At 45.3% G+C, this 26518-nt stretch overlaps 2 protein-coding genes across 10 annotated transcripts in view; one reads left to right on the top strand and one right to left on the bottom strand.

Moving 5' to 3' along the window:
• selenon (selenoprotein N) overlaps positions 1–12802 on the top strand; it is a 38567-nt gene extending 25765 nt beyond the window's left edge. Inside the window, exon 12 of the mRNA XM_038796638.1 lies at positions 8306–12802. Within this exon, the coding sequence (XP_038652566.1) occupies positions 8306–8476 (171 nt within the window). The 3' untranslated portion in view covers positions 8477–12802. The remainder of the gene's footprint in view (positions 1–8305) is intronic.
• A 3365-nt stretch (positions 12803–16167) lies between these two features.
• Positions 16168–26518, bottom strand: part of si:ch211-15d5.11 (nuclear receptor coactivator 7) — a 211452-nt gene continuing 201101 nt past the window's right edge. For all 9 annotated transcript variants that reach the window (XM_038796508.1, XM_038796519.1, XM_038796536.1 and 6 more), the window contains 5 exons: positions 25134–25256; positions 24490–24642; positions 24314–24409; positions 19163–19236; positions 16168–16999 (listed from right to left, as the gene is read on the bottom strand). In XM_038796508.1, the coding sequence (XP_038652436.1) occupies positions 16864–16999; positions 19163–19236; positions 24314–24409; positions 24490–24642; positions 25134–25256 (582 nt within the window). In that variant the 3' untranslated portion in view covers positions 16168–16863. The remainder of the gene's footprint in view (positions 17000–19162; positions 19237–24313; positions 24410–24489; positions 24643–25133; positions 25257–26518) is intronic.

Here is a 26518-nt window from a genome sequence, read left to right as displayed (position 1 = left end):
GGCCTCTTTCGCCTCCTGCACTCCCGGCTCCACCGCAACCCCAAAAATCGCGAGTTCCCACCCTGGTTTGACCCTGGATCCAACCACCCTCGACACCGTCCCTGCCACCCCCTTCCAGAATTCTTCCAGTGCCGGGCATGCCCAGAACATAAGAACATAAGAACTAGGAGCAGGAGTAGGCCATCTGGCCCCTCGAGCCTGCTCCGCCATTCAATTAGATCATGGCTGATCTTTTGTGGACTCAGCTCCACTTTCCGGCCTGAACACCATAACCCTTAATCCCTTTATTCTTCAAAAAACTATCTATCTTTACCTTAAAAACATGTAATGAAGGAGCCTCAACTGCTTCACTGGGCAAAGAATTCCATAGATTCACAACCCTTTGGGTGAAGAAGTTCCTCCTAAACTCAGTCCTAAATCTACTTCCCCTTATTTTGAGGCTATGTCCCCTAGTTCTGCTGTCACCCGCCAGTGGAAACAACCTGCCCGCATCTATCCTATCTATTCCCTTCATAATTTTAAATGTTTCTATAAGATCCCCCCTCATCCTTCTAAATTCCAATGAGTACAGTCCCAGTCTACTCAACCTCTCCTCATAATCCAACCCCTTCAGCTCTGGGATTAACCTAGTGAATCACCTCTGCACACCCTGCAGCGCCAGTACGTCCTTTCTCAAGTAAGGAGACCAAAACTGAACACAATACTCCAGGTGTGGCCTCACTAACACCTTATACAATTGCAACATAACCTCCCTAGTCTTAAACTCCATCCCTCTAGCAATGAAGGACAAAATTCCATTTGACTTCTTAATCACCTGTTGCACTTGTAAACCAACCTTCTGTGACTCATGCACTAGCACACCCAAGTCTCTCTGAACAGCGGCATGATTTAATATTTTATCGTTTAAATAACAATCCCGTTTGCTGTTATTCCTACCAAAATGGATAACCTCACATTTGTCAACATTGTATTCCATCTGCCAGACCCTAGACCATTCACTTAACCTATCCAAATCCCTCTGCAGACTTCCAGTATCCTCTGTACTTTTCGCTTTACCACTCATCTTAGTGTCATCCGCAAACTTGGACACATTGCCCTTGGTCTCCAACTCCAACTCATCTATGTAAATTGTGAACAATTGTGGGCCCAACACGGATCCCTGAGGGACACCACTAGCTACTGATTGCCAACCAGAGAAACACCCATTTATCCCAACTCTTTGCTTTCTATTAATTAACCAATCCTCTATCCATGCTACTACTTTACCCTTAATGCCATGCATCTTTATCTTATGCAGCAACCTTTTGTGTGGCACCTTGTCAAAGGCTTTCTGGAAATCCAGATATACCACATCCATCGGCTCCCCGTTATCTACTGCACTGGTAATGTCCTCAAAAAATTCCACTAAATTAGTTAGTCATGACCTGCCCTTTGCGAACCCATGCTGTGTCTGCCCAATGGGACAATTTCTATCCAGATGCCTCGCATTTCTTCCTTGATGATAGATTCCAGCATCTTCCCTACTACCGAAGTTAAGCTCACTGGCCTATAATTTCCTGCTTTCTGCCTACCTCCATTTTTATACAGTGGCGTCACGTTTGCTAATTTCCAATCCACCGGGACCACTCCAGAGTCTAGTGAATTTCGGTAAATTATCACGAGTGCATCTGCAATTTCCCTAGCCATCTCTTTTAGCACTCTGGGATGCATTCCATCAGGGCCAGGAGACTTGTCTACCTTTAGCCCCATTAGCTTGCCCATCACTTCCTCCTTAGTGATAACAATCCTCTCAAGGTCCTCACCTGTCATAGCCTCATTTCTATCAGTCGCTGGCATGTTATTTGTGTCTTCCACTGTGAAGACCGACCCAAAAAACCTGTTCAGTTCCTCAGCCATTTCCTCATTTCCCATTATTAAAACTCCCTCCTCATCCTCTAAAGGACCAATATTTACCTTAGCCACTCTTTTTTGTCTTATATATTTGTAAAACCTTTTACTGTCTGTTTTTATATTCTGAGCAAGTTTACTCTCATACTCTATCTTACTCTTCTTTATAGCTTTTTTAGTAGCTTTCTGTTGCCCCCTAAAGATTTCCCAGTCCTCTAATCTCCCAGCAATCTTTGCCACTTTATATGCTTTTTCCTTCAATTTGATACTCTCCCTTATTTCCTTAGATATCCACGGTCGATTTTCCCTCTTTCTTCCGTCCTTCCTTTTTGTTGGTATAAACCTTTGCTGAGCACTGTGAAAAATCGCTTGGAAGGTTCTCCACTGTTCCTCAACTGTTCCACCATAAAGTCTTAGCTCCCAGTCTACCTTAGCTGGTTCTTCTCTCATCCCCTTGTAATCTCCTTTGTTTAAACACAAAACACTAGTATTTGATTTTACTTTCTCACCCTCCATCTGTATTTTAAATTCCACCATATTGTGATCGCTCCTTCCGAGAGGATCCCTAACTATGAGATCATGAATCAATCCTGTCTCATTACACAGGACAAGATCTAGGACCGCTTGTTCCCTCGTAGGTTCCATTACATACTGTTCTAGGAAACTATCGCGGATACATTCTATAAACTCCTCCTCAAGGTTGCCTTGACCGACCTGGTTAAACCAATCGACATGTAGATTAAAATCCCCCATGATAACTGCTGTACCATTTCTACATGCATCAGTTTGTTTATTGCCTGCCCCACCATATCGTTACTATTTGGTGGCCGATAGACTACTCCTATCAGTGACTTTTTCGCCTTACTATTCCTGATTTCCACCCAAATGGTTTCAACCTTATCCTCCATAGCACCGATGTCATCCCTTACTATTGCCCGGATGTCATCCTTAAATAACAGAGCAACACCACCTCCCTTACCATCCACTCTGTCCTTCCGAATAGTTTGATACCCTCGGATATTTAACTCCCAGTCGTGACCATCCTTTAACCATGTTTCAGTAATGGCCACTAAATCATAGTCATTTCCGATGATTTGTGCCATCAACTCATTTACTTTATTCCGAATACTACGAGCATTCAGGTAAAGTACACTTATGTTGGTTGTTTTACCTCTGTTTTGAATCTTGACATCTCCAGTTTTATTCCTTTTGTTATTACTGGGCCTATTCACTGAGCTCCCCTCAGTCACTGTACCTTGTACTGTCGCCCTTTTAGATTTTTGACTATGTCTTCTCTGCCTTGCACTTTTCCCCTTGCTTCTGTCCCTGTTTTACTACCTTCCAACTTCCTGCATCGGTTCCCATCCCCCTGCCACATTAGTTTAAACCCTCCCCAACAGCTCTAGAAAACACCCCCCCTAGGACATCGGTTCCAGTCCTGCCCAGGTGCAGACCGTCCGGTTTGTACTGGTCCCACCTCCCCCAGAACCGGTCCCAATGCCCCAGGAATTTGAATCCCTCCCTCTTGCACCATCTCTCGAGCCACGCATTCATCCTATCTATCCTGACATTCCTACTCTGACCAGCTCGTGGCACTGGTAGCAATCCTGAGATTACTACCTTTGAGGTCCTACTTTTAGTTTAACTCCTAACTCCCTGAATTCCGCTTGTAGGACCTCATCCCGTTTTTACATATATCGTTGGTGCCTATGTGCACCACGACAGCTGGCTGTTCACCCCCCCCCCCCCCCCCCCCCCCCCCCAGAATGTCCTGCAGCCGCTCTGAGACATCCTTGACCCTTGCACCAGGGACCCTTGCACCAGGGAGGCAACATACCATCCTGGAGTCTCGATTGCGCCCACAGAACCGCCTGTCTATTCCCCTTACGATCGAGTCCCCTATCACTATAGCCCTGCCATTTTTCTTCCTGCCCTGCTGTGCAGCAGAGCCAGCCATGGTGCCATGAACCTGGCTGCTGCTGCCTTCCCCTGGTAAAAATAAATAAATTAGACAATGAAAAGAAAAAGAGAGACTACTTACCAGTCACTTACCAGGGTTAAAAAGCACCTCCTCACACTCTGCACCGAATTACCTCTCTGCACCAAATTACCAAGTTTCAATCCCCACTCTGGATGAGTCTCACTCCGGATGTGTCTCCTGGAAAAGTGCTAGCTTACTGTGTGCGCTGTCTGTCTGTCTTTTATACAGACCTCAGCTAACCGTATGGTCATGATAACATATGGGCATGATTCGCTGGACTCCCCGAACACCTGGTGCACCTGTCCTCACCCCCAAAGAACCTACTCATCCTAGTCCCGGACATGTGAGCCCGGTGCAGCACCTTAAATTGGATGAGACTAAGCCTCGCACATGAAGAGGAAGAGTTGACTCTCTCCAAGGCATCCGCCCAAGTCCCATCCTCTATCTGCTGCCCAAGTTCCCCCTCCCATTTAGCCTTCAGCCACTCCACTGATGACTCCTTCACCTCCTGCATTACCTTATAAATGTCAGACACCTTCCCCTCTCCGACCCACACCCCCAAAAGCACTCTGTCCATTGCCCCCCGCGAGGGCAGCAAAGGGAACTCCTCTACCTGTCGCCTAGCAAACGCCTTTACCTGCAAGTATCTGAACATGTTCCCTTGGGGGAGCCCAAATTTATCTTCCAGTTCCCCCAGGCCCGCAAACCTCCCGCCAATAAACAGGTCCCTCAATTTACTGATGCCCACCTTTTGCCACCCCCTAAATCCCCCATCATTGTTCCCCGGGATGAATCGATGATTTCCACCCAGTGGAGCCTCCATCGAGCCCCCTGTTTTCCCCCCTATGCCGTCTCCACTGTCCCCAGATTCTTAGGGTCACCGCCACCACCGGGCTCGTGGTATACCTCTTAGGAGAGAGCGGCAACGGCGCCGTTACCAAGGCACCCAGGCTTGTACCTCTACATGACGCCATCTCCATTATTTTCCACGCCTCCCCCCCCCCTCCTCCCCACTTCTATCACCCATTTACGCACCATTGACACATTGGCCGCCCAATAGTACCCCAAAAGGTTGGGCAGCGCTCCAGGAAAACCCTCTTCACTCTCGGAGTCCCATGTGCCCACACAAAGCTCAAAATACTGCTAGTCACTCTCCTAAAGAAGGGCCTGGGGATGAAGATGGGCAGGCACTGAAAGAGGAACAAGAACCTCGGAAGCACCGTCATTTTGACAGACTGCACCCTCCCCGCCAACGACAATGGCAGCATGTCCCACCTCTTGAACTCCTCCTCCATCTGATCCACAAGCCTAGTGAAATTATGCTTGTGGAGTCCCCCAGTCCCTGGCCACCTGCACCCCCAGGTACCTAAAACTCTCCCCTGCCCTCCTAAGCGGGAGCCTACCAATTCCTTCCTCCTGGTCTCCAGGGTGCACCACAAACACCTCACTCTTGCCTAAATTTAGTTTATAGCCTGAAAAGGTCCCAAACTCAGCTAGCAGCTCCCATCACCCCCGGCATCCCTCCCATCGGGTCCGCCACATACAGTAACAGGTCATCGGCATACAACAACACCCTATGTTCCTCCCCACCTCGCACCAAGCCTCTCCACCTCTCTGAATCCCTCAACGCCATCGCCAGCGGCTCGATTGCCAATGCAAACAACAAGGGGGACAGGGGGCAACCCTGCCTGATCCCTCGGTGAAGCCGGAAGTACTCCGACCTCCTCCCATTCGTGGCCACACACGCCATCTGGACCTCATATAGCAGCCTCACTCATCTAATAAACCCTTCACCAAATCCAAACCTCCCCAACACCTCCCATAAGTACCCCCACTCCACTCTATCGAAGGCCTTCTCTGCATCCAGCGCCACCACTATCTCAGCCTCCCCCTCAATCGCCGGCATCATGATGACATTCAACAATCTCCGCACATTCGTGTTCAGCTGCCTTCCCTTCACAAAACCTGTCTGGTCCTCGTGCACAACCCCTGGCACACAGTCCTCTATCCTGGTGGCCAGGATTTTTGCCAGCACCTTGACATCCACATTAAGGAGAGATATGGGCCTGTATGAACCACACTGCTGGGGGTCCTTGTCCCTCTTTAAGATTAACAAAATCAGCGCCCGCAACATCAGCGGGGGCAAAGTCCCCTTTCCCACGCTTCATTAAGTGTCCGCACCAGCAAGGGGGCCCATTAGGTCCACAAACTTTTTATAAAATTCCACCGGGAACCCATCCGGCCCCGGTGCCTTCCCTGACTGCATCTGCCCGATCCCCTTAACTAGCTCCTCCAGCTCAATCGGCGCACTCAACCCCTCCACCTGCTCCTCCTGCACCTTCGGGAAAGATAGCCCGTCGAGGAACCTCTCCATTCCCCTCCTCTCCCCCATTGGCTCCGACCGGTACAGTTCCCCATAAAAGTCCTTGAAAACCTCATTCGCCTCTACCCCCTTCCGCACCACATTCCCACTTTTATCTCTCACTCCAGCAATTTCCTTAGCCGCATCCCGCTTGTGGAGCTGATGAGCTAGCATCCTACTCGCATTTTCACCATGTTCGTACACTGCCCCTTGTGCCTTCCTTCATTGTGCCTCCGCCTTTCTAGTGGTCAGCAAGTCAAATTTAGCCTGTAGGCTGCGCCTCTCCCCCAACAGTCCTTCCTTTGGTGCCTCTGCATACCTCCTGTCTACCTCCAGCATCTTTCCCACCAGTCTATCCCTCTCACTCCTCTCGCTCCTCTCCGTGTGTGCCCGGATGGATATCAGCTCCCAACGAATCACTACCTTCAGGGCCTCCCAGACCATCCTCACCTGGACCTCCCCCGTATCATTCACCTCGAGGTACCCCTCAATACTTGCCCGTACCCTCCTACACACCTCCTCCGCCAACAACCCCACATCCAACCGCCACAACGGGCGCTGGTCCCGCACCTCCAACTCTATCCAATGCGGAGCGTGGTCAGAGATTGCAATAGCCGAATATTCGGCCTCCTCCACTCTCGGAATCAGTCCCCTACTCACCACGAAGAAGTCTATCCGAGAATAGACCCTATGTACGTGGGAGAAGAAAGAGTACTCCCGTGCCCTCGGCCTCACAAACCTCCATGGATCCACCCCTCCCATCTGGTCCATAAACCCTCTCAGTACCTTGGCCGCCGCCGGCCTCCTACCCGTCCTAGAGCTAGACCGATCCAGTGAAGGATCCAACACCGTATTGAAGTCCCCCCCCCATAATCAGACCTCCCGCTTCTGGATCCGGGACCCGTCCCAGCATACGCCTCTCAAAGCCCGCATCGTCCCAATTTGGGGCATACACACTAGCAAGTACCGCCTTTCCTCCTTGTAGCCTGCCCCTAACCATAACATACCTACCCCCCTTATCCGCCACCACCTCAGATGCCTCAAACGACACATTTTTCCTCACCAGAATCGCCACTCACCGGTTCTTCACATCCAACCCAGAGTGGAAAACCTGCCCCACCCACCCCTTCCTCATAGTAATGATGCCTATTCTTAATGTTGTGGCAAGTCTTAAGCAGGTGAATTTTTAAAAAATAAATTTGGATACCCAATTATTTTTTTTCCAATTAAGGGGCAATTTAGCATGGCCAATCCACCCAACCTGCACATCTTTGGGTTTTGGGGGCGAAACCCACGCAGACACTGGTAGAATGTGCAAACTCCACACAGACAGTGAGCCAGGGCCGGACTCGAACCCGGGTCCTCAGTGCAGTAGGTAGCAGTGCTAACCACTGCACCACCCACCATGCCGCCCTGGGCAGGTGAATTTAACAGCCTTCTTTCATAATGGGCACGAGGATAGGAAACGGATTGAAGACCTTTTCTGAAAACTGAAAAGTAACCTGATACAGGTCTTTATAATAACAAAAGGATTCAATTGAGTAGACATAAAGAGGATGTTTCCACTTTTGGTTGAGCCCGAATTAAGGATCAATAAATATAAGGTTGTCACTGTTAAACACAAGGACGGCAGGAGAAATTTATTCACCCAAAGAGTTGTGAGAATATGGATCTGGCTACCACATGAGGTGAATGGCAGAGATTCATAGAAGGTGAAGCTCAGGCAAGTACATGAGGGAGAAAGAAATATAAAGATAAGTTGATGGAGTGAGATGAACTATGGTTGGAGGAGGCTGGTGTGGATAATGAACGTTGACATAGATCTATTGGGCTGAATGTCCTATTTCTGTGCTGCAAAATTCGATGCAATGTATAACCCCCCAGCACTAATTTCCCTTTTAATGATCAGGAACAAAAAACAAGACTTTAATTAGCTGTCCAAACTGCCTAATCTCTGAGGTATGTTTCAATGGTGTTCATGCTTTTAAGTGGTTTCCAGATTTGAGCGTTCTTTCTGCTCAGATTCCCAATATTGTGGCCAGTTGTATTTGGATAATTGTGATTATCATTGGCAGATTCACCACATCAATGCCAACTACTTCCTGGATATCACTTCAATGAAGCCCGAGGAGGTGGACAGGAGTCTCTTCACCCATTCATCACATTTCGAGGACCCTTCAGCGGCAGCCTACGTCACGTTTTTGAAGGAAGGGCTGGAAATGGCCAAACGGTTCATACCGTCCTAACTAGCAGGAATCCCAGCTGAATGATACTGGTCCTCCATTGCAGGTTTCCACCACTTTGTTGCGTGGTTTTAAAACTGTTTCATTGACTTTGCACAGAGAACACAACCGCCTGTGTTTCCCAAAGCCTCACTGAGGATGATGTCTGCTTGTCAAAACCTTCTCTGAGGAATGGCTTTTATCTGCACAGCATCTGTGATGCGAGGAGAGGTGTGGGTATATGTTGAAATATTCCTCCGCTGCAGCACATCCTCCCGAGTATGATTGTGGCTTAACAGTTGATATTGTTGGGGTGAGGTGAGGCGGTGACAGTTCTGAACCACGTCTGCTGTTTCTCGAGCTGTATTTAATATGATTTTTGAGTTTGCTTTGGGAACATGTCAATGTTAGCAAAGAAGAGGTTTTCCTCTCTCCTTTTTCAACAGTATTGTCCCGTACACTCACGCATGTGTTTAAAAAAAAATAAATTATAGAGTACCCAATTCATTTTTTTCCAATTAAGGAGCAATTTAGAGTGGCCAATTCACCTACCCTGCACATCTTTGGGTTGTAGGGGTGAGACCCACGTAGACACGGGGAGAATGTACAGATTCCACATGGACAGTGACCCAGAGCTGGGATCTGAACCTGGGTCCTCGGCGCCATGAGGCAGCAGTGCTAACCACTGCCCTGCCCCATGTGGTTAATCAGCCTCCGACATGTGGCAAATTGATGTTCTACAGCGGGCGAGATACTGGGTTCTCTGAAAACAACCGCCACTTAGCCCCATTCACCGAGTCTATTACAATTTTCTTATTGAGCCATTTGTCCACTTCCTTAATTTGTGAAAAGTATTCACGATTCTGTTCCTTATTGGGTAATCCCTGAATGAGCACCTCCCTCTATCGGAAAATATTTCTTGATCTCGGACAATGCTCATAAATTTGTGCCCTCAAATGATCAATTCATGGATTTAGGGAGTAGGTTTCTCCCTATTTAACTTATTAATTTACCTCTTTTCCGTGAACATCTCTATTCAAGCTCTTCCAAATATCCGTCCTCGTGAGAAAACTGCTAGTAAGCTTCATCATATTGTCTATTTTTTAAAAGAAAATGGTGTGTGGGATATTTAGAAATAAGGACAAGTCTGCTGGAGTGAGTCTGAATTTTTTGGGGAGGGTCTGTCTCTTGTAACAGGTCATCCATCCCCCATCCCAATGCCAGAAACATTTCACAGCAATCAGCCATTTCCTGTGATAAACTGTTACATTGACTTGCATGACTAGGAGAGGGTTCCTGTGTGTATCTGCACTCCTGCACACCTGCTTGAAAACTTGCAGAGCCACAACTTTTTAATCTCAGAAACTGCTGAGTATGTGGGTAAACAACGGAGCTTCTATGCTCAAGAATGTTAATTTGCTGCGGAAAAACTTTCGAGTTTTGACCCTGTAACATCATTGTCTGAAGAAGCTGTTCCCACTGGTAGGAGTGTTACTAAAGGACACAGTTATAATAAGTGGTCAAGGAACCAGAGGTGAAATTAGATTTGTTTTTGCACTGGAAATTTTTCTGATCTGAAATTTGCGCTGCTGGAAAAGGCTGTGGTAGCAGATTCAATAATAACTTTCAAGAAGAAATTATATACATATTTGAAAAGGGAAAATAAGCAGGGTTATGGGGATGAATGAAGGAATGTGACTAAGCGAATAGCTCTTTTGCAATGCTGGCTCAATCATGTTGAGCTGAATAGTGTCCTATGTTGTTTGTTAATGGTTTGCATTGAATGGCCCCAAATGGTAAGAATTGGTGACCCCACCATCTTGAAATAAGATTTACAAAGTCAATATCTTGGGAACGAAGGAATTGCCAGACAAAATGACTTAAAGTTCTTTTGAGTTCACCTACTCCCACCCTGGTACTCGCATGATACAATGATAAATAGAGTGGTTGACAATCATAATCAATGTCTAACGGTGAGTTGACAATGGGTCCAGTCGTAAGATGAAGAAATCTCCAGTGGGGAGGAACTTTTAGAACCGTAAATCCAAAAGTCATCCATTCCAAGTTGACTGTATTTGCAACTCGAGTCTCAGAATTACTTGTAGACTGTATCCAAAAACATATTGTTTTTTTGCAGCGGGAGGCAGTGTGCTGTTTGCTGATGGCGAGATTCTCTACTCTCACCGCTGTCAATGGGAATTTTTGAAGCCACCCCTTGTTACTGGGAAACTCACAGGCAGTGGTGCTCAGCCGGCAGGGCCAGAGAGTCCTGGCCCTCATCAGAGACAGATTTATTTAATCGTGCTTGACAGTTTCATGTTTGGAAAAAAGTAATCGTCTCAGTCCTGTAGCCATCTTGGTTGCCAATGTCGGTCAGCTCCTTTGTTCCAATGTGATTTCTTCCATAGGATGAAAGTGTGTGTGCTTTAGTAGTGCAAACATTTGGTCCATTTATTATCAGTATGGTTCCGTACATATGCCAAGTCCTGACACACCCAGCTGCTGAAGTGGGGTGTGAAAGCAGGAACGAGAAAGGTAGACATTGCTGGTCTGGAACTGGATGAATAACCATGCACAAATGCAAAAAATTTTGGTTTGTCTTTTTTCTTTAAGGCAGATTCAGCAAGCCCTTGGAGGTGGCCTGCAAGCTGCCATTGACATGAGCAGCACGGTGGCACAGTGGTTAGCATTGCTACTGCGCTGAGGACCCGGGTTCGAATCCCGGCCCTGGGTCACTGTCCATGTGGAGTTTGCACATTCTCCCCATGTCTGCGTGGGTTTCGCCCCCACAACCCAAAAGATGTGCAGGGTAGGTGGATTGGCTATGCTAAAATTGCCCCTTAATTGGAAAAAATAATTGGGTACTCTAAATTTATATTTTAAAAAAGTTGCCATTGACATGTGCACCAAATAATTTGTACTTATTGCAGCTAAAATCTGACCATCATGCTGCACCTATGCAAAGTATTATGGATTATTTCTGTATTTAAAGCTCTATTTTATCAACTCCACAGTATCTTTAGCGTAGTAAGGAATCAGATTAAACACGTTGTATACAGCTCTGACCTTTTTGTACCTGGATTTTCCAATCAGCACTATTTTTATGCTTGTGGTAACATGTATTAAGATGGTGCGTGGTGGGAAAAATCTAATCTTGTGAGCAATGAATGAGCAGTGGTGAGGGTGGGCAAGGGTGTGCTTTATTTTCTAAAGGACTGCATTTTGTGAAGGCTCAACCCCAAAGCCTAAGAAAGGACTGGGTTTAGCCTGATGTTACGTTCATTGCAGGTCAGAATTGCCTACACCCACCCTCACTGTCTCCATCTCCATTTTCACACATTGCCCAGTTCCTGGTTCTCTTTCTTTCCTCCTCAATTATTTTTTAATAAACATTTTATTGAGGTATTTTTGGTATCGTAACAACAACAAAATAAACAATATACATGAAACCATAAACATAGTGCAAAAGCCATTAACCTCTCGTACAGGTCCCACCCTTATTGACCCCCGACTCTAATCTAAACTCTTCTTCCCCCCCCCCCCCCATTTTGCATTAAATTGCCCCAAATGGAAGACAGTTAGGAAATCAGGAGTTGAAAGTATACCCAAGTCCCAAAACAGATTAGCATGTGTGAGGCTTGGTATTTGAATAGATTTCTAATTGCATCTGCTGCTATTTATGCAATTGCATGTTTCCACCTCAGCAGTTAATTATCATAATGTACCAACATGGGCAAGTATTGACCATATTAAAAAAGAACAGCACAGCCTCAATCAATAGCTAGTCCACGACAGTTTTTTGTTCCCTCCACCACCAGTGTGTCCAGAGGAATTTGGTCACGGTGTAAAGTACCTCTGCTGCCTACAGATTGGATGCTGCTTGTGTTTTGCAGGCACCTATCATGATTCTGACAATCAAGGAATTTTAAATTATATTGACACTTTTTTTTTAAATTTAAAAAATTGAGTATCCAATTAATTTTTTCCAATTAAGGGGCAATTTAGCATGGCCAATCCACCTCGCCTGCACATCTTTTGGGTTGTGGGGGTGAAACCCATGCCAACACAGGGAGAATGTGCAATCTTTGCACGTTTACCAATTAACAGCTTTAATTAATTTTAGTCATTTTGGACTCTATCCTGCATCAATTAGAAGCAATAGCCTGATCCCTGTGCTCTTGTGTGCAGCTTCATACAACTATTAAAATTGGTGGATAAAGAACCACCAAGGCTGTTCTGTTCTTTCAAATACATTGACCCATGGATGAAGATCCTAATTGTCTTGCTTGTATTTTTTGTAATGAATTTGAAACGCCATCAGGATTTCATTAAAGCAAAATTTAGACTACAGTGTGTTGGAAGTGGATTTGAATGCCTTTTTGAAGAGAAATTCAAAGTTTTCTCTTTCCTTCCACCTCTAACCTAAGGGGTTGAGTGAATATCAGGTAAGCTCTTTTTTTCTTGCTTTTTCTTGTTTTATCTGCAAAGTTATCTAGAGGGGATGGCAGGGAAGGTAGTGCAATGTTAGCAGGGGTAAGCCATGGGGTACAGGTCTGTGGCACAGAAGGGAAAGGGGGGGGGGGGGAAAGAGGAGTAGAACATTAGTCATTGGGGACTCCATAGTTAGGGGGACAGATAGGTGAATCTGTGGGAACGAGAGAGACTCACAGTTGTGTGTTGCCTCCTTGCCTTCCAGGTGGCAGCGTCCATGATGTCTTGGATCGTGTTTTTGGGATCCTTAAGGGGGAGGGGGAGCAGCCCCAAATTGTGGTCCACATAGGCACCAATGACATAGGTAGGAAAAGGGATGGGGATGTAAGGCAGGAATTCAGGGAGCTAGGGTGGAATCTTAGAGCTAGAATAAACAAACAGAGTTATTATCTTTGGGTTGTTACCCGTGCCACGTGCTAGTGAGACGGGGAATAGGGAGAGAAAACAGTTGAACATGTGGCTACAGGGATGGTGCAGGAGGGAGGGATTCAGATACCTGGATAATTGGGGCTCATTCTATGGTAGGTGGGACCTCTACAAATGGGATGGTCTACACCTGAACCAGAGGGTTACCAATATCCTGGGGGGGGAAATTTTCAGTCAGCTCCGGGAAGGTGGTAAAAGAAGGGGAGGTGTGGCATTGTTAGTCAAGGACAGTATTACGGTGGCAGAAAGGACATTTGATGAGGACTCGTCTACTGAGGTAGTATGGGCCGAGGTTAGAAACAGGAGAGGATACCCTGTTGGGACTTTTCTCTGGAACTTTTTGGAGGCCTATAGATGTAGAGGAAAGGATTGCAAAGATGATTCTGGATAGGAGCAAAAGTAACAGGGTAGTTGTTATGGGGGACTTTAACTTTCCAAATATTGACTGGAAACGCTATAGTTCAAGTACTTTAGATGGGTCTATTTTTGTCCACTGTGTGCAGGAGGGTTTCCTGACATAGTATGTAGATAGGCCAACAAGAGGTGATGCCACATTGGATTTGGTACTGGGTAATGAACCAGGCCAGGTGTTAGATTTGGAGGTAGGTGAGCATTTTGGTGATAGTGACCACAATTCAGTTACGTTTACTTTAGCGATGGAAAGGGATAGGTATATACCGCAGGGCAAGAGTTATAGCTGGGGGAAAGGCAATTATGATGCGATGGGGAAGGAAACTGCAGGGGATGGGCACAATTGAAATGTGGAGCTTGTTCAAGAACAGCTTCCCCATGGTAGGCTATTGCAGAAAATCGGAGGCATGGGATTCAGGGTGATTTAGCAGTTTGGATCAGAAATTGGTTAGCTGGAAGACGACAAAGGGGGGTGGTTGATGGGAAATGTTCAGCCTGGAGTTCAGTTACTAGTGGTGTACCATAAGGATCGGTTTTGGGGCCACTGCTGTGTTATTTTTATAAAAATGACCTGGAGGAGGGTGTAGAAGGATGGATGAGTAAATTTGCGGATGACAGTGAAGTCGGTAGAGTTGTAGACTAGCCACCTGGGGTGGCCACTGCCCAACACAAAATGGAAGATTGCAAGCAATGCAGGGAAAATGGACATGTTGGAAAGCAAGCAGCTTGCAAGGCGATTGTATAGTGGGACGACTGCAGAAACCGGTTTTGACTGTTGCAGAGACCAGGCAGCACTGTGAAAGCAAACCAGTTAACATACTAATGAGGCAATACCGGGCGAGTCCCAGATACAATGGACACATGTTAAGCACAAATCGATACATTCTATGGAAGGCCAGACCCTGTGGCGCCAGAGAAGCCCAAAACAATAGGTCCCAAGAACTGCCCTATGATTGGGGGGGTTCAAACATATCGATTGGGAAGAGACCCAATCGATTCCAAGCAGGTTAAGGGAGTCCGTCCAAAGGGGCGCGGACCCCCTGGGACCTATGAAAGAAAGGTCCCACACATGGTTCAGTCTTCTGGCTCCTGTCTTCTACTCCAGCCGTCGAGCAGCAGCCACCAACAAGTGCGTGCCTAACGACGACCGCTACCAGAAATAGGCACTCCTGACACCCTTTGCAATTGATAACAATCCGAAGTCTGCAGACCAGAGCAGAGCAAGAGGCCTTGTTCCCTGACCCAGCAGTTCCTTCGAGATAAGTATTAGGTGTTTAGCGGTAGGAGTAAGTTTAATCCTTTAGCGTGTGCATGGGTAGTTATTATAATTGTATTATAATAAACTCTAGTTGTTTGGACTTACTAATTGGTGTACGGTTTTATTGCTTTGAAGTTTACCTTGAAGCTTGTGGCGGTGTCTTAACGGCACCTGGCGACTCCAGAACTTAGAACAAGAAACAGAGCCAAGGTGAGTGTTAAGCACACTCACCCAGAACGAGCAAGACAGTGCGGAAGGATGTTACAAGTTAGAGGGACATAGAAAAACTGCAGAGCTGGGCGGAGAGGTGGCAAATGGAGTTTAATGCAGAAAAGTGTGAGGTGATTCATTTTGGAAGTAGTAACAAGAATACAGAGTACTGGGCTAATGGTTTCTTGGTAGTGTGGATGAGCAGAGAGCTCTCGGTGTCCATGTACATAGATCCCTGAAAGTTGCCACCCAGGTTGATAGGGTTGTTAAGAAGGTGCACGGTGTGTTAGCTTTTATTGGTAGAGGGATTGAGTTTCGGAGCCATGAGGTAATGTTGCAGCTGTACAAAACTCTGGTGCGACCACATTTGGAGTATGGAGTGCAGTTCTGGTTGCCGCTAATAGGAAAGATTTGGAAGCATTGGAAAGGGTGCAGAGGAGATTTACCAGGTATGGAGGGAAGATCTTATGAGGAAAGGCTGAGGGACTTGAGGGTGTTTTTGTTGGAGAGAAGGTTAAGAGGTGACTTAATAGAGGCATACAAGATGATCAGAGGATTAGATAGGGTGGCCAGTGAGAGCCTTTTTCCTCAGATGGTGATGGCTAGCACAAGGGGACATAGCTTTAAATTGTGGGGAGATAGATACAGGACAGATGTCAGAGGTAGGTTCTTTACTCAGAGTAGTAAGGGCATGGAATGCCCTGCCTGCAACAGTAGTGGACTCGCCAACATGAAGGGCATTTAAATGGTCATTGGATAAACATATGGATGATAATGGAATAGTGTAGATGGGCTTTAGAGTGGTTGGTTCCACAGGTCGGCGTAACATAGGGGGCCGAAGGGCCTGTACTGCGCTGTAATGTTCTATTGTTCAGCAGTGTGATCACGGCAACTCCATTAAAATGCACATGGTCATAACTAAAGAACGCCAGAAGTTTATTTTTGATTTATCTGGAGTATCATGATTCCTAAAGTTAAAAAGTGACATTTTAGATGTCAATAATTGCAAAGAGTCTTCATAAAAGCAAGAACTATGAACTTGAGCCAATAGCTTCACTACATATATACACACACATCTATTTAATGATACTCAAAACATACATTCCAGTTCCCAGCTAGCAGCATGAAATTTAAGGCCACATAATAAACATGCAGTGACACTGAATTATATACAGCAGGTTGGGTAGATCAGTTAGATTGGTAGTGTGCGCAGTGACAAGCCAGAAGCAAATTGAATGGGTAAATTTGCTTGTCCCTACTTTCCTTGGATGACAACAGCATACGCCCAAGTAGACATCCTGGATATGAAGTTTTTCAGCAGCAGAAGAATTCAAGAACACTATTTTAGACTAGCACCTCATTTACATTGGCAGTGCATAAACATCTGAAAAATACATTAGCAGAAGCCCTGAGCTACTGCTGACAAAGTTGTTCCTACTCTGACGCAGTTAATTTGTTACTGCTCATGCACATGTCAGCACTAAATTATTGGGCCCAGTTAGACATGGCGTGAATCTTGTATACAAAGTCTTTTTAAACAGCTCTGAAATCTCATGCATTTTTCAGTGATAGTTTCATGAATGTGCAAATACACAGTGGACGTGACTGTAGTTAATTATCGGAATGTCCATACTTCAAGATCCTGTACCTTGAAATCTTCATTTTTGGATAGAACTATGTTGTTGAATGTCTCACAGCGGTTGCTTCTTCCATGATTGAGATCTTCATCCAACCATAAACCAAAATGTCCACTTAATAGGAGAGACAATTAAACTTTTTAATAATGGTTCAGCAGAGGGATTCACCAGTTTTTTTCTTTAGAAACAGTTTCTCAGGCAGCACAGTATAGAAATACATGAAGACAAATTCCCCAGCTAGAAAGAAGGCTCTTGCTGTTTAAGTGCGTCCTTGTAATTCAGCACCAAATTAATAGATGCATCAGGGATGGGAAATTCACAGCAATAAGATTTAACAATTAGAACAGGGTCAACACAGTAGAAGAGCATGTATTCTACATCATGACATCAGAGAGTATTTAGGGAGAGAATTTTTTTTTAAATTTAAAAAAAAAATAAATTTAGAGTAGCCAATTATTTTTTTCCAATTAAGTGGCAATTTAGCGTGGCCAATCCACCTAACCTGCACATCTTTGGGTTGTGGGGGTGAAACCCACGCAGACATGGGGAGAATGTGCAAACTCCACACGGACAGTGACCCAGGGCCGGGATTCGAACCCGGGTCCTCAGCGCCGCAGTCCCAGTGCTAACCACTGCGCCACATGCTGCCCTTTTAGGGAGAGAATTTTAATTCCTTTGGTGTTTTGCTGGTTAAATACAGCCTGCAGTTAGAGTTGGTTTTTTCAGGTGAATGGGGAGTGGGGGAATGCTGCAATATGGGGCATCATAGAATCCCTACAGTACTGGAGGCCATTCGTCTCATCACACCTGTGCCAATCCATTTGGTCCTATACCTGTAACTCCCATAACCTGAGCTGCACATCCCTGGACACTAAGGGGCAATTTATCATGACCAATCCATCTAACCTGCACATCTTTGGACTGTGGGAGGAAACCGGAGCACCTGGAGGATTCCCACGCAGACAAGGGGAGAAAGTGCAGACTCCCAACAGTCACCCAAGGCTGGAATTGAACCCGGGTCCCTGGCACTGAGGTAGCAGTCGTAGAATCATAGAATTTGCAGTGCAGAAGAAGGCCATTTGGCCCATCGAGTCTGCACTGGCCCTTGGAAACAGGCCCCCACGTTCCAACCTTAGCAGTGCCACCATGCTGCGTGGGACTGGAAATATGAGCTTTGGACCACTGCTTGCCAGATGTGCCATTCTCAGTGTTCTGAACAGGATCGTTGAAATTACTGCACAAGGTATTTCATCATTGTGCTGTGATAAGTGGAAAGACAACATTCAGAATGGAGGACGTGCAATAGTTTAGAAAGCTCATTTGCTGAGACAGCACTTTACAGATAAACGGCAAATGGAGACCATTCAAGGCACAAGTGACCTATTATACACAATAGGATTACAATTAATTATGCATTTTAGGCCAAAAGATTTGAATCTGCATCTCCCCCCACCCCACAGATTTTTGACCTAGCCAAGACAAATTAAAATCTTTGAATAATGCAGTGCTTGGCAGATACACAAAGAAGATTCCACATGTTTAAAAACACCCACTTTCTCGAATACCAGGTGAAATTGTCAGAATGTGGGCCCAAGTAACACTATTGTGCTGCCATTGGTAACAATCAACTAACTAAAGCCTTTGCAAAGCAGATCTATAGTTATAGTTGGTATCTGAAAGCTCCTAAAGCATAAATGAAGCATTGACTTGCCAAACAAAAAACAAAGTAGTGAATATTCACACAATTTAATGCAATGGGAACAAGCAAAAACGTGCAAAGGATCACATAACAGCAAAAAATGTTGAATTGGTTTCAACTTTAAAAGTTGTTAATGTCTGAGAGAATGGATATCAGTCATGTGGAAAAAGTCCTTGAAACAGGTTTTTGCTGTTTAAGTGACCAAAGTTGATATTAGAGAAGAATAAGTGGTGTTTGGGGGCAGCACTGCTGCCTCACAGCACCGAGGACCCAGGTTCAATCCTGGCCCCAACTCACTGTCAGTACATTATCCCCGTGTCTGTGTGGGTCTCACCCCCATAACCCAAAGATGTGCAGGGTAGGAGGATTGGACACGATAACGTGCCCCTTAATTGGGAAAAATAATTGGGTACTCAAATATTTTTAAAAATCAGAAATGTGTGGTGTGAATGGGAAGGGTTTCAAACATGCAAATTCCTAACTCTTTCTCCCTCCCCCCGCCAGCTGCAGACAATTATTGAAACATCCATAAAGTTACTCCCACCCTCACCAGAAAGATAAATTGCAGATTCTTTTACCTTCCTCCACCTATAGCAAGTGAGTCTGAACTTGCTTTTATGAAGAAAGAATTCTCTCCAGTCCATTGGAAGATCTGATCAAACAAAAAAAAAAGTTTACATTCGGAAGGAAGTCAAATCGAGGCAATCTTATGATCCTAGGTTTGCTAATTAGGATACACACAGAATGCAAAGAGGTATGGTAGTCCTAAACCTATACAATCATTAGTTTGAAATGACGATTCTCAGTTCCTTTCAATTCCTTACCACCATGAGAGATGAGGCGCCAGATTAGAACACGGGCCCCAAGATCAAATAGAGGTGTTCAAAATTACAAAATATTTTGACAAGAGAAATAAGAAAATATATTTCCACTGACCAATGGAGTTAATTAGAAGGCATAAATTTTAAAATCAGAAGAACAAGGCCACAAGCCAAAATTTAAAAAAAGAAGGGGCTGGAAACACACGTTGCTCACTGGATGCAAATAGAATAAATACTTTTTCCATGCAGATTTAATGTCAGAACTGTTAATCTGTCTTTTCTCTTCACAGACCCACTGGACTTCCCAATTTTCTATTTAAGAGAAAAATATATTTGTAGCTATTTTTGCACACAGAGTCAGTTTTTGTTGTTTGAAACCAAAGGACTTTTAAAAATCAAAACTAAGGTATTATTCACGCACAAAAATTAAACAAAGCATTGGAAAAAAATGTCAAATTGCCTATCAAATTAACCCCAAACAGCTCACTTACTCTGGGAGACATAACTTGCCCGTCTTTTATTGAAAGATTGCATCTGACAAAAAGGTCAGCTACACTCGGATATACAATTACTTGACTTCTCTGCTCCAGTGGTAGTGAAACAGATTTTCCCAAATTGTTCAAGGAGGAAAGAAAAACACAGAACCAAACTTCCCTACTCAAATGTTGGGTGCAGCAGACCAAACAGCAATGATAATCACATAAAAGCAAAAGACAAGTCAGCAAGCACAACTCCCCAGGTTACTTTAGCAAACAAGAAAGAAATGGTCTTTGATGGCGTAATTTGAGCTTATCCCCAAAATACTGCTGCCCATTCACATGGAATATAACTGAAAGTTGTTGGGCAGCACGGTGGCAGAGTGGTTAGCACTGCTGCATCACAGCACCCAGGTTCGATCCCGGCACTGGGTCACTGTCCATGTGGAGTTGCACATTCTCCCTGTGTTTGCGTGGGTTTCACCCCCACAACCCAAAGATGTGCAGGATAGGTGGACCGACCACGCTAAATTGCCCCTCAATTGGTTTAGCACACTGGGCCAAATCGCTGGCTTTGAAAGCAGATCAAGGCAGGCCAGCAGCACGGTTCGATTCCCGTAACAGCCTCCCCGAACAGGCGCCGGGATGTGGCGACTAGGGGCTTTTCACAGTAACTTAATTGAAGCCTACTCGTGACTATAAGCGATTTTCATTTTTTCAAAAAAATGAATTGGTTACTCAGAAATTTCTTTTAAAAATACTGAAAGTTCTAATACTCATTATACTACTCTCAGCCTTTTGCTGGGTACTAAGAGTAATTTCTGTACATAACCTAGAGAATACCAAAATATGGGCAACACAGTGGTGTGTTAGGCAGGCTGGGTCGACATGGACTGCACTTGATGCAGCGTAGCGAGAGACAGACCTCTAATACTGGATAAGATCCAACACGATTTTATTTAACGTACTAACTAATATACATGTTCAACTGTGGGTTGACACTATACTGAATTGACTGGAGACCTAGTACTAGCCTGACCAGACTTACTAGCTACCGCATGGTGTTTGCACTGGCTAGCTCATGGACTCTGACTGTCTCAGAGGCTGGGTCCAGAGAGAGCAGGAAACCTAGTGCCCTCTGGCTTTATAGTGGTCGTGTCCTGTCTGGTGATTGGATGCTCTGTTCTGTGCGCTTTTTTAAAAAATAAATGTTTTTTATTGAGTTTTCATATTTTATATATGACAAATTACAAATTATTAGAGAGAAAAAAGAAAACACACAAATTTAACATGTATATTTACAGGTAAGCATCTTCATAAGAACAATTGTGGCCGCCCCCTTTAGCCGGCATACATATTTTACATTCCCCAATATGGCCGAGGCACATGTTTATAGGCGTTTATTTATAGTTTGGTTTTGGGCCTTAGCTTGCCATCAAACCCCCATAACGAACCCGTAACCCCCCCCCCCCGGCTCCCTTCCCCCGATTCCCGTCCATTTTCCCCTGATTCTTGGCCACCCGACTATTCTTCCTCTTGTACGTTGGCCACAAACAGGTCCCGGAACAATTGCATGAATGGCTCCCATGTTCTATGGAAGCCGTCGTCTGACCCTCGGATGGCGAATTTGATTTTCTCCATTTGGAGAGATTCCGAGAGGTCGGACAGCCAGTCTGCAGCTCTGGGCGGTGCTGCTGACCGCCAGCCAAACAGGATTCTATGGCGGGCGATCAGGGAGGCAAAGGCAAGGGCGTCCGCCCTCCTCCCCAGGAATAGATCTGGCTGGTCTGAAACCCCGAAGACCGCCACTATCGGGCATGGCTCCACCCTCACCCCCACCACTTTGGACATAGCCTCGAAGAAGGCTGGGGCAAGACCAGAACATGTGGGCGTGGTTGGCCGGGCCTCTTTGGCACCGTTCACATCTGTCCTCCACCTCCGGGAAGAACCTACTCATACGGTTTCTCGTTAAGAGGGCTCTATGTACCACTTTTAGTTGCGTCAGGCTGAGCCTTGCGCACGTGGAGGTGGAGTTGACCCTATGCAGTGCTTCGCTCCAGAGTCCCCACCCTATCTCCATCCCCAGGTCGTCCTCCCATTTCCTTCTTGTTGCGTCCAGTACGGTATCGTCCCTTTCTACCAGTCGGTCATACATGTCGCTACAGTTCCCTTTCTCTAGGATACTTGCGTCCAGTAGGTCTTCCAGTAGTGTCTGTCGTGGCGGTTGTGGGTACGTCCTTGTCTCCTTTCGTAGGAAGTTTTTGAACTGCAGGTACCGTAGCTCGTTCCCCCCAGCTAGCTGAAATTTCTCTGTCAGTTCGTCCAGTGTTGCGATCCTGTCGTCCGTGTATAGATCCCTGACTGTCAGTGTCACCCCGTCCTGCCTCCACCTTTTGAAGGTGGCGTCAGTCAGTGCTGGTGTGAACCTATGGTTGTTGCAGATGGGAGCCTTGTCCGACATTTTGGACAGGCCAAATTGCTGCCGCAGTTGGTTCCAGGATTTGGAGGGTGGCTGTCACCACTGGGCTGCTGGATTGTTTTTTGGGTGGTGATGGGAGTGCTGCCGTGGAGAGGGCCCGGAGGGAGGTCCCCATGCAGGAGGCCTCCTCCGCACGCACCCACTTGGCTTCTGGCTCCTGGATCCATCCCCTTACTCGCTCGGCTGTTGCCGCCCAGTGGTAGAATTGTAGATTTGGGAGGGCTAGCCCCCCCCCTGGATTTTGTTTTTTGTAGGACCTTCTTTGGGATCCTAGCATTTTTACACCCCCCCCCCCCCCCACGAACGCCATGATAAGTTTGTCCAGCGCTTTGAAAAAGGCCTTGGGGATGTAGATCGGAATGGATCTAAACAGGAAGAGGAACCTGGGCAGTACGTTCATTTTGATCGTCTGGACTCTCCCCGCGAGGGAGAATGGGAGTGTGTTCCATCTTTGCAGGTCTTTTTTAACTTCCTCCGTCAGGCTGGTGAGGTTCCATTTGTGGATCCCTTTCCAGTCATGGGCTATTTGGATCCCCAGGTAGCGGAATTTGTGTCGGGCTTGTTTGAACGGCAGCCCCTTTAAGTGCTGCCCCCCCCTCCCCCTTGCGGGTGTACTGGGAAGATCTCACTTTTGCTCATGTTGAGTTTGTAGCCCGAGAAGGCTCCAAACTCTTTCAGGAGCGCGATGATTCCGTCCATGCTGCGTTGTGGGTCCGAGATATAGAGGAGCAGATCAACCGCATAGAGTGAGACTCTGTGCTCTCTACCTCCCCTTCGGACCCCCCTCCAATTTTTTGCTGCTTTGAGCGCGATTGCTAGCGGTTCGATTGCTAGTGCGAACAGCAGCGGGGACAGTGGGCATCCTTGTCTGGTGCCCCTGTGCAGCTGGAAGTATTGGGAGTTGGTATTGTTGGTCCGTACACTCGCCATGGGAGCATTGTATAGGAGCTTTACCCAAGCGGTGAACCCTGTTCCAAGCCCGAACCGCTCCAGTACCTCTGTGAGATATTCTGTTCTGTGTGCTTGCTGGACATCCTGTGTGCCAATCACTGCCTGTCTGCACTCCATTATATACATAGATGTATATTATGACACACGGTAGCACAGTGGTTATTTCTGTTGCTTCACAGCACCAGGGACCAGAGTTAGATAACCACCTTGGGTCACTGTCTGTGCGGAGTCTGCACGTTATCCCAGTGTCTGCGTGGGTTTCCTCAGGGTGTTCCGGTTTCCTCCCACAAGTCCCGAAACATGTGCTCGTTGCATGAATTGGACATTCTGAATTCTCCCTCAGTGCATCCAAGAGTCACCGGAGTGTGGCGACTAGGGAATTTTCACAGTAACTTCATTGCAGTGTTAACGCAAGCCAAGTGACACAAATAAAGATTATTAAATAATCATAGCACCTCCTTCCTGGGTTCCTATGCATTATCTTTCAGATTGGAGTGATATTTCAATTCAAAAATAAATGATGCTGTACTATCATTTTTAATGAAGACAGCATCAGATTTCAAGCCAATTGAACACACACACAATCATTCATCAAAACTCATCTCTCATTGTAAATATTACATGTTCATTATGTGATTTTCCATGTTATATTTATGCTCTAGAGCAGTGCAAGATTGGAACTAGTGTTAATTTGTGTTCTAATCGCTCAATCTGCACTGGAACCCACTCGCAATAGTAACCAGAGAACAGCTTGATGTCTCTGGTCTCACCCTTCAGTTGGAGACAAACAGAGTTCAGTTGAGATGCATCTTACAACTAAATAGCCTGACATCAACTGAACAATTTGCCATTTTGTAGCATACGAGGTCTGCCAATGCCCTTTGAACCATACCCAGCAAGGAGCGAATGCCTTCAAAGAGGGAGAGAAAAAAAACCAGCTGAAACCTTTTACGCTCCCATTATGTTCATGAGGAGTTGGTTAATAGGTTGTTCCAAACGTACCTTAAAATCAAAACCAAAGGTGTACAGAAAAGTTTCTCCTGTCCCATAGAAACGGTCACTTGGCCTTGGAGGGTGAGAGGTTAAAGCGCCAAATACCTGCAACCAACACAAGGTAGCTAAGGAGTTGTTGATTAGAAGAGAGAGATTTGACAGCAGATACCAGTGACCTTCCTTACCTGATCATGTGTGTCTTTTAAAACCAGCAGTACTGGTGAGTCAGTGTCAGCCACTCTGCGGTACAAGGTTTTCAGACTAAAGCCATGCAAAGATGTGCTGTATGCCAGTAGCCACGGATGACCCACTGTTCTAGGTGGTAGATACTGCGAAATCTACAGAGCAATGCAAGATAGCAATCTGGATAAATACAGTCAATCCAAGCAGAAAGATGGCATAGAGGTCTTAGCTGTCATTAATAAATATAAACAGCTGTCAAAATTAATTGTGAATCTGTCACTATGAAGGGCAAATTTGTATATTGAGGAAAGAATTGTCATTTTTGTCTTCAACATTCTCCTTATTGCTCCTGGGAATATTTCCCACGGAATTCCTGGCAAATCAACCTTCGATAAATGTAGCAAGGTCAATCTTTAGTGGCTCGAGATCCAAATAATCAAATGCCAGTGGTGCCATGACATGAGATCTGTCATGAATGAAATATGATATGATTTGACAAGCAGTCAGGACTAGCATGTGTACATTTATGAAGGCTAATTTAAGTCAGCTAGCAGTAAAGTTTTCTCCAGTTCGGTGTTCTCAAAGTAAAAGAGCCGTGAAGTCAGGAAAGCCAAGGACTAGCAGACCAAGAAAAAGGTAATCCTACCTTCTCAATGTGAAAAGGTTCCATTAAGTTGCTTTTTCCTTGAAGAACAGGTGCCATATTTCCAAATTCTGAATCAAAAATATCTTTGCGGCGTTTCATTGGGTCATCCTCCACGGTTATAATCTGGAAATAATCGTTACAGGTCGGTAACTAATTAGGACTAGAACATGGAATTAAACTGTTAAACCTCCACTGCCACAAACCTACATTGTGGTGCTTTATCTGATTTGTATTAATTACAATTCCCTTCTTCGAATTAAAGATAATGTTCAAAGCATAAAACTAAGCCAACATCACAGGCCAACTGCAGTGGAACAGAGGCAGAAAATAATTTGCAAAACATGCATCTTGGATAAATTCTGAAGACTTGAACAATATGACACCTCACTCTTGGCACAGTCCAATTGAATACTTACAAATTCTGAGCCCACTTATGAATTGAATGTTAATCATGTGCAATTGAAAATATGGAAAGATGTGTCATTTGAAACATGGAGGTCTGGGAATATCTGGTCTGAGAGAAACATGAGGGGATACAGGGAAAGATCCCACAAAGGGTTAATAGCAGCTGCAAAGAGCAGAATTATAAAATGCAGATTCTTTCTCTCAAGCAGGCTTAGCAAACACACAGGATTTTTGTATGAAGCTAAAAACAATGGCTAACACCTTCATTGAAATTAACTATCTTAGTAAACAGCTGGAAAGGAAAGGAGGAGGTTCAGTTGAATTTGCTGACAATTCTAGGTGTGAAATTCTACTAACACCAAGTAAATTAAAGAAAATCAGAGACTATCAGTCTACGAGAAACATAATTTAGAGCCAAAATCAAAGTCAAATGTTATGAGCTGGGGACACAATTGGAACATAAAACTATAGAAATGACAGGAATTAAAAGTAACACCTCTTGAAACCAAAGCATTTTTGAATAACACAAAGGAAACAATGTAATCAGAGACCTGAGAGGTGAGGTTATGTCAAAATTAATACTTAGTTGTATTAGAATGTTTAGATCAAAGATACTTTTTTCCAATCAAAATGAAATAATAGTTACTTTACAATAAGGTCAATAAAACATAATAACTGTTAGAAAGAGAATATAAACCCAGAGACCAAAGCAGGAACTAGCAGAACCAGAACTCGGAGAGAAGGAGCAAGAGAAGCAAGTAGAGTCAGCTCGGTCATGGGAAAGATAAGACATAGCAGCCGAGCTTAAACAGCTAATACATCTAAGGAAGACTAGAATTTAAACAGGAGGCAGAGTCAGCTCAGAGATAGCCAGCAGAGCCAGGTCTCACAGCTCGGTACATGGGAAAGATAGGACATAGCAACCAAGCTCACCAGCGAATACATCTAAAGAAGACCAGACTTTAAAGAAGATTGATTGT

The sequence above is a fragment of the Scyliorhinus canicula genome, chromosome 1 (assembly GCF_902713615.1).
Source record: "Scyliorhinus canicula chromosome 1, sScyCan1.1, whole genome shotgun sequence".
NCBI classification, from domain to species: domain Eukaryota; kingdom Metazoa; phylum Chordata; class Chondrichthyes; order Carcharhiniformes; family Scyliorhinidae; genus Scyliorhinus; species Scyliorhinus canicula.
This window is presented reverse-complemented; position numbering and strand designations above follow the sequence as displayed.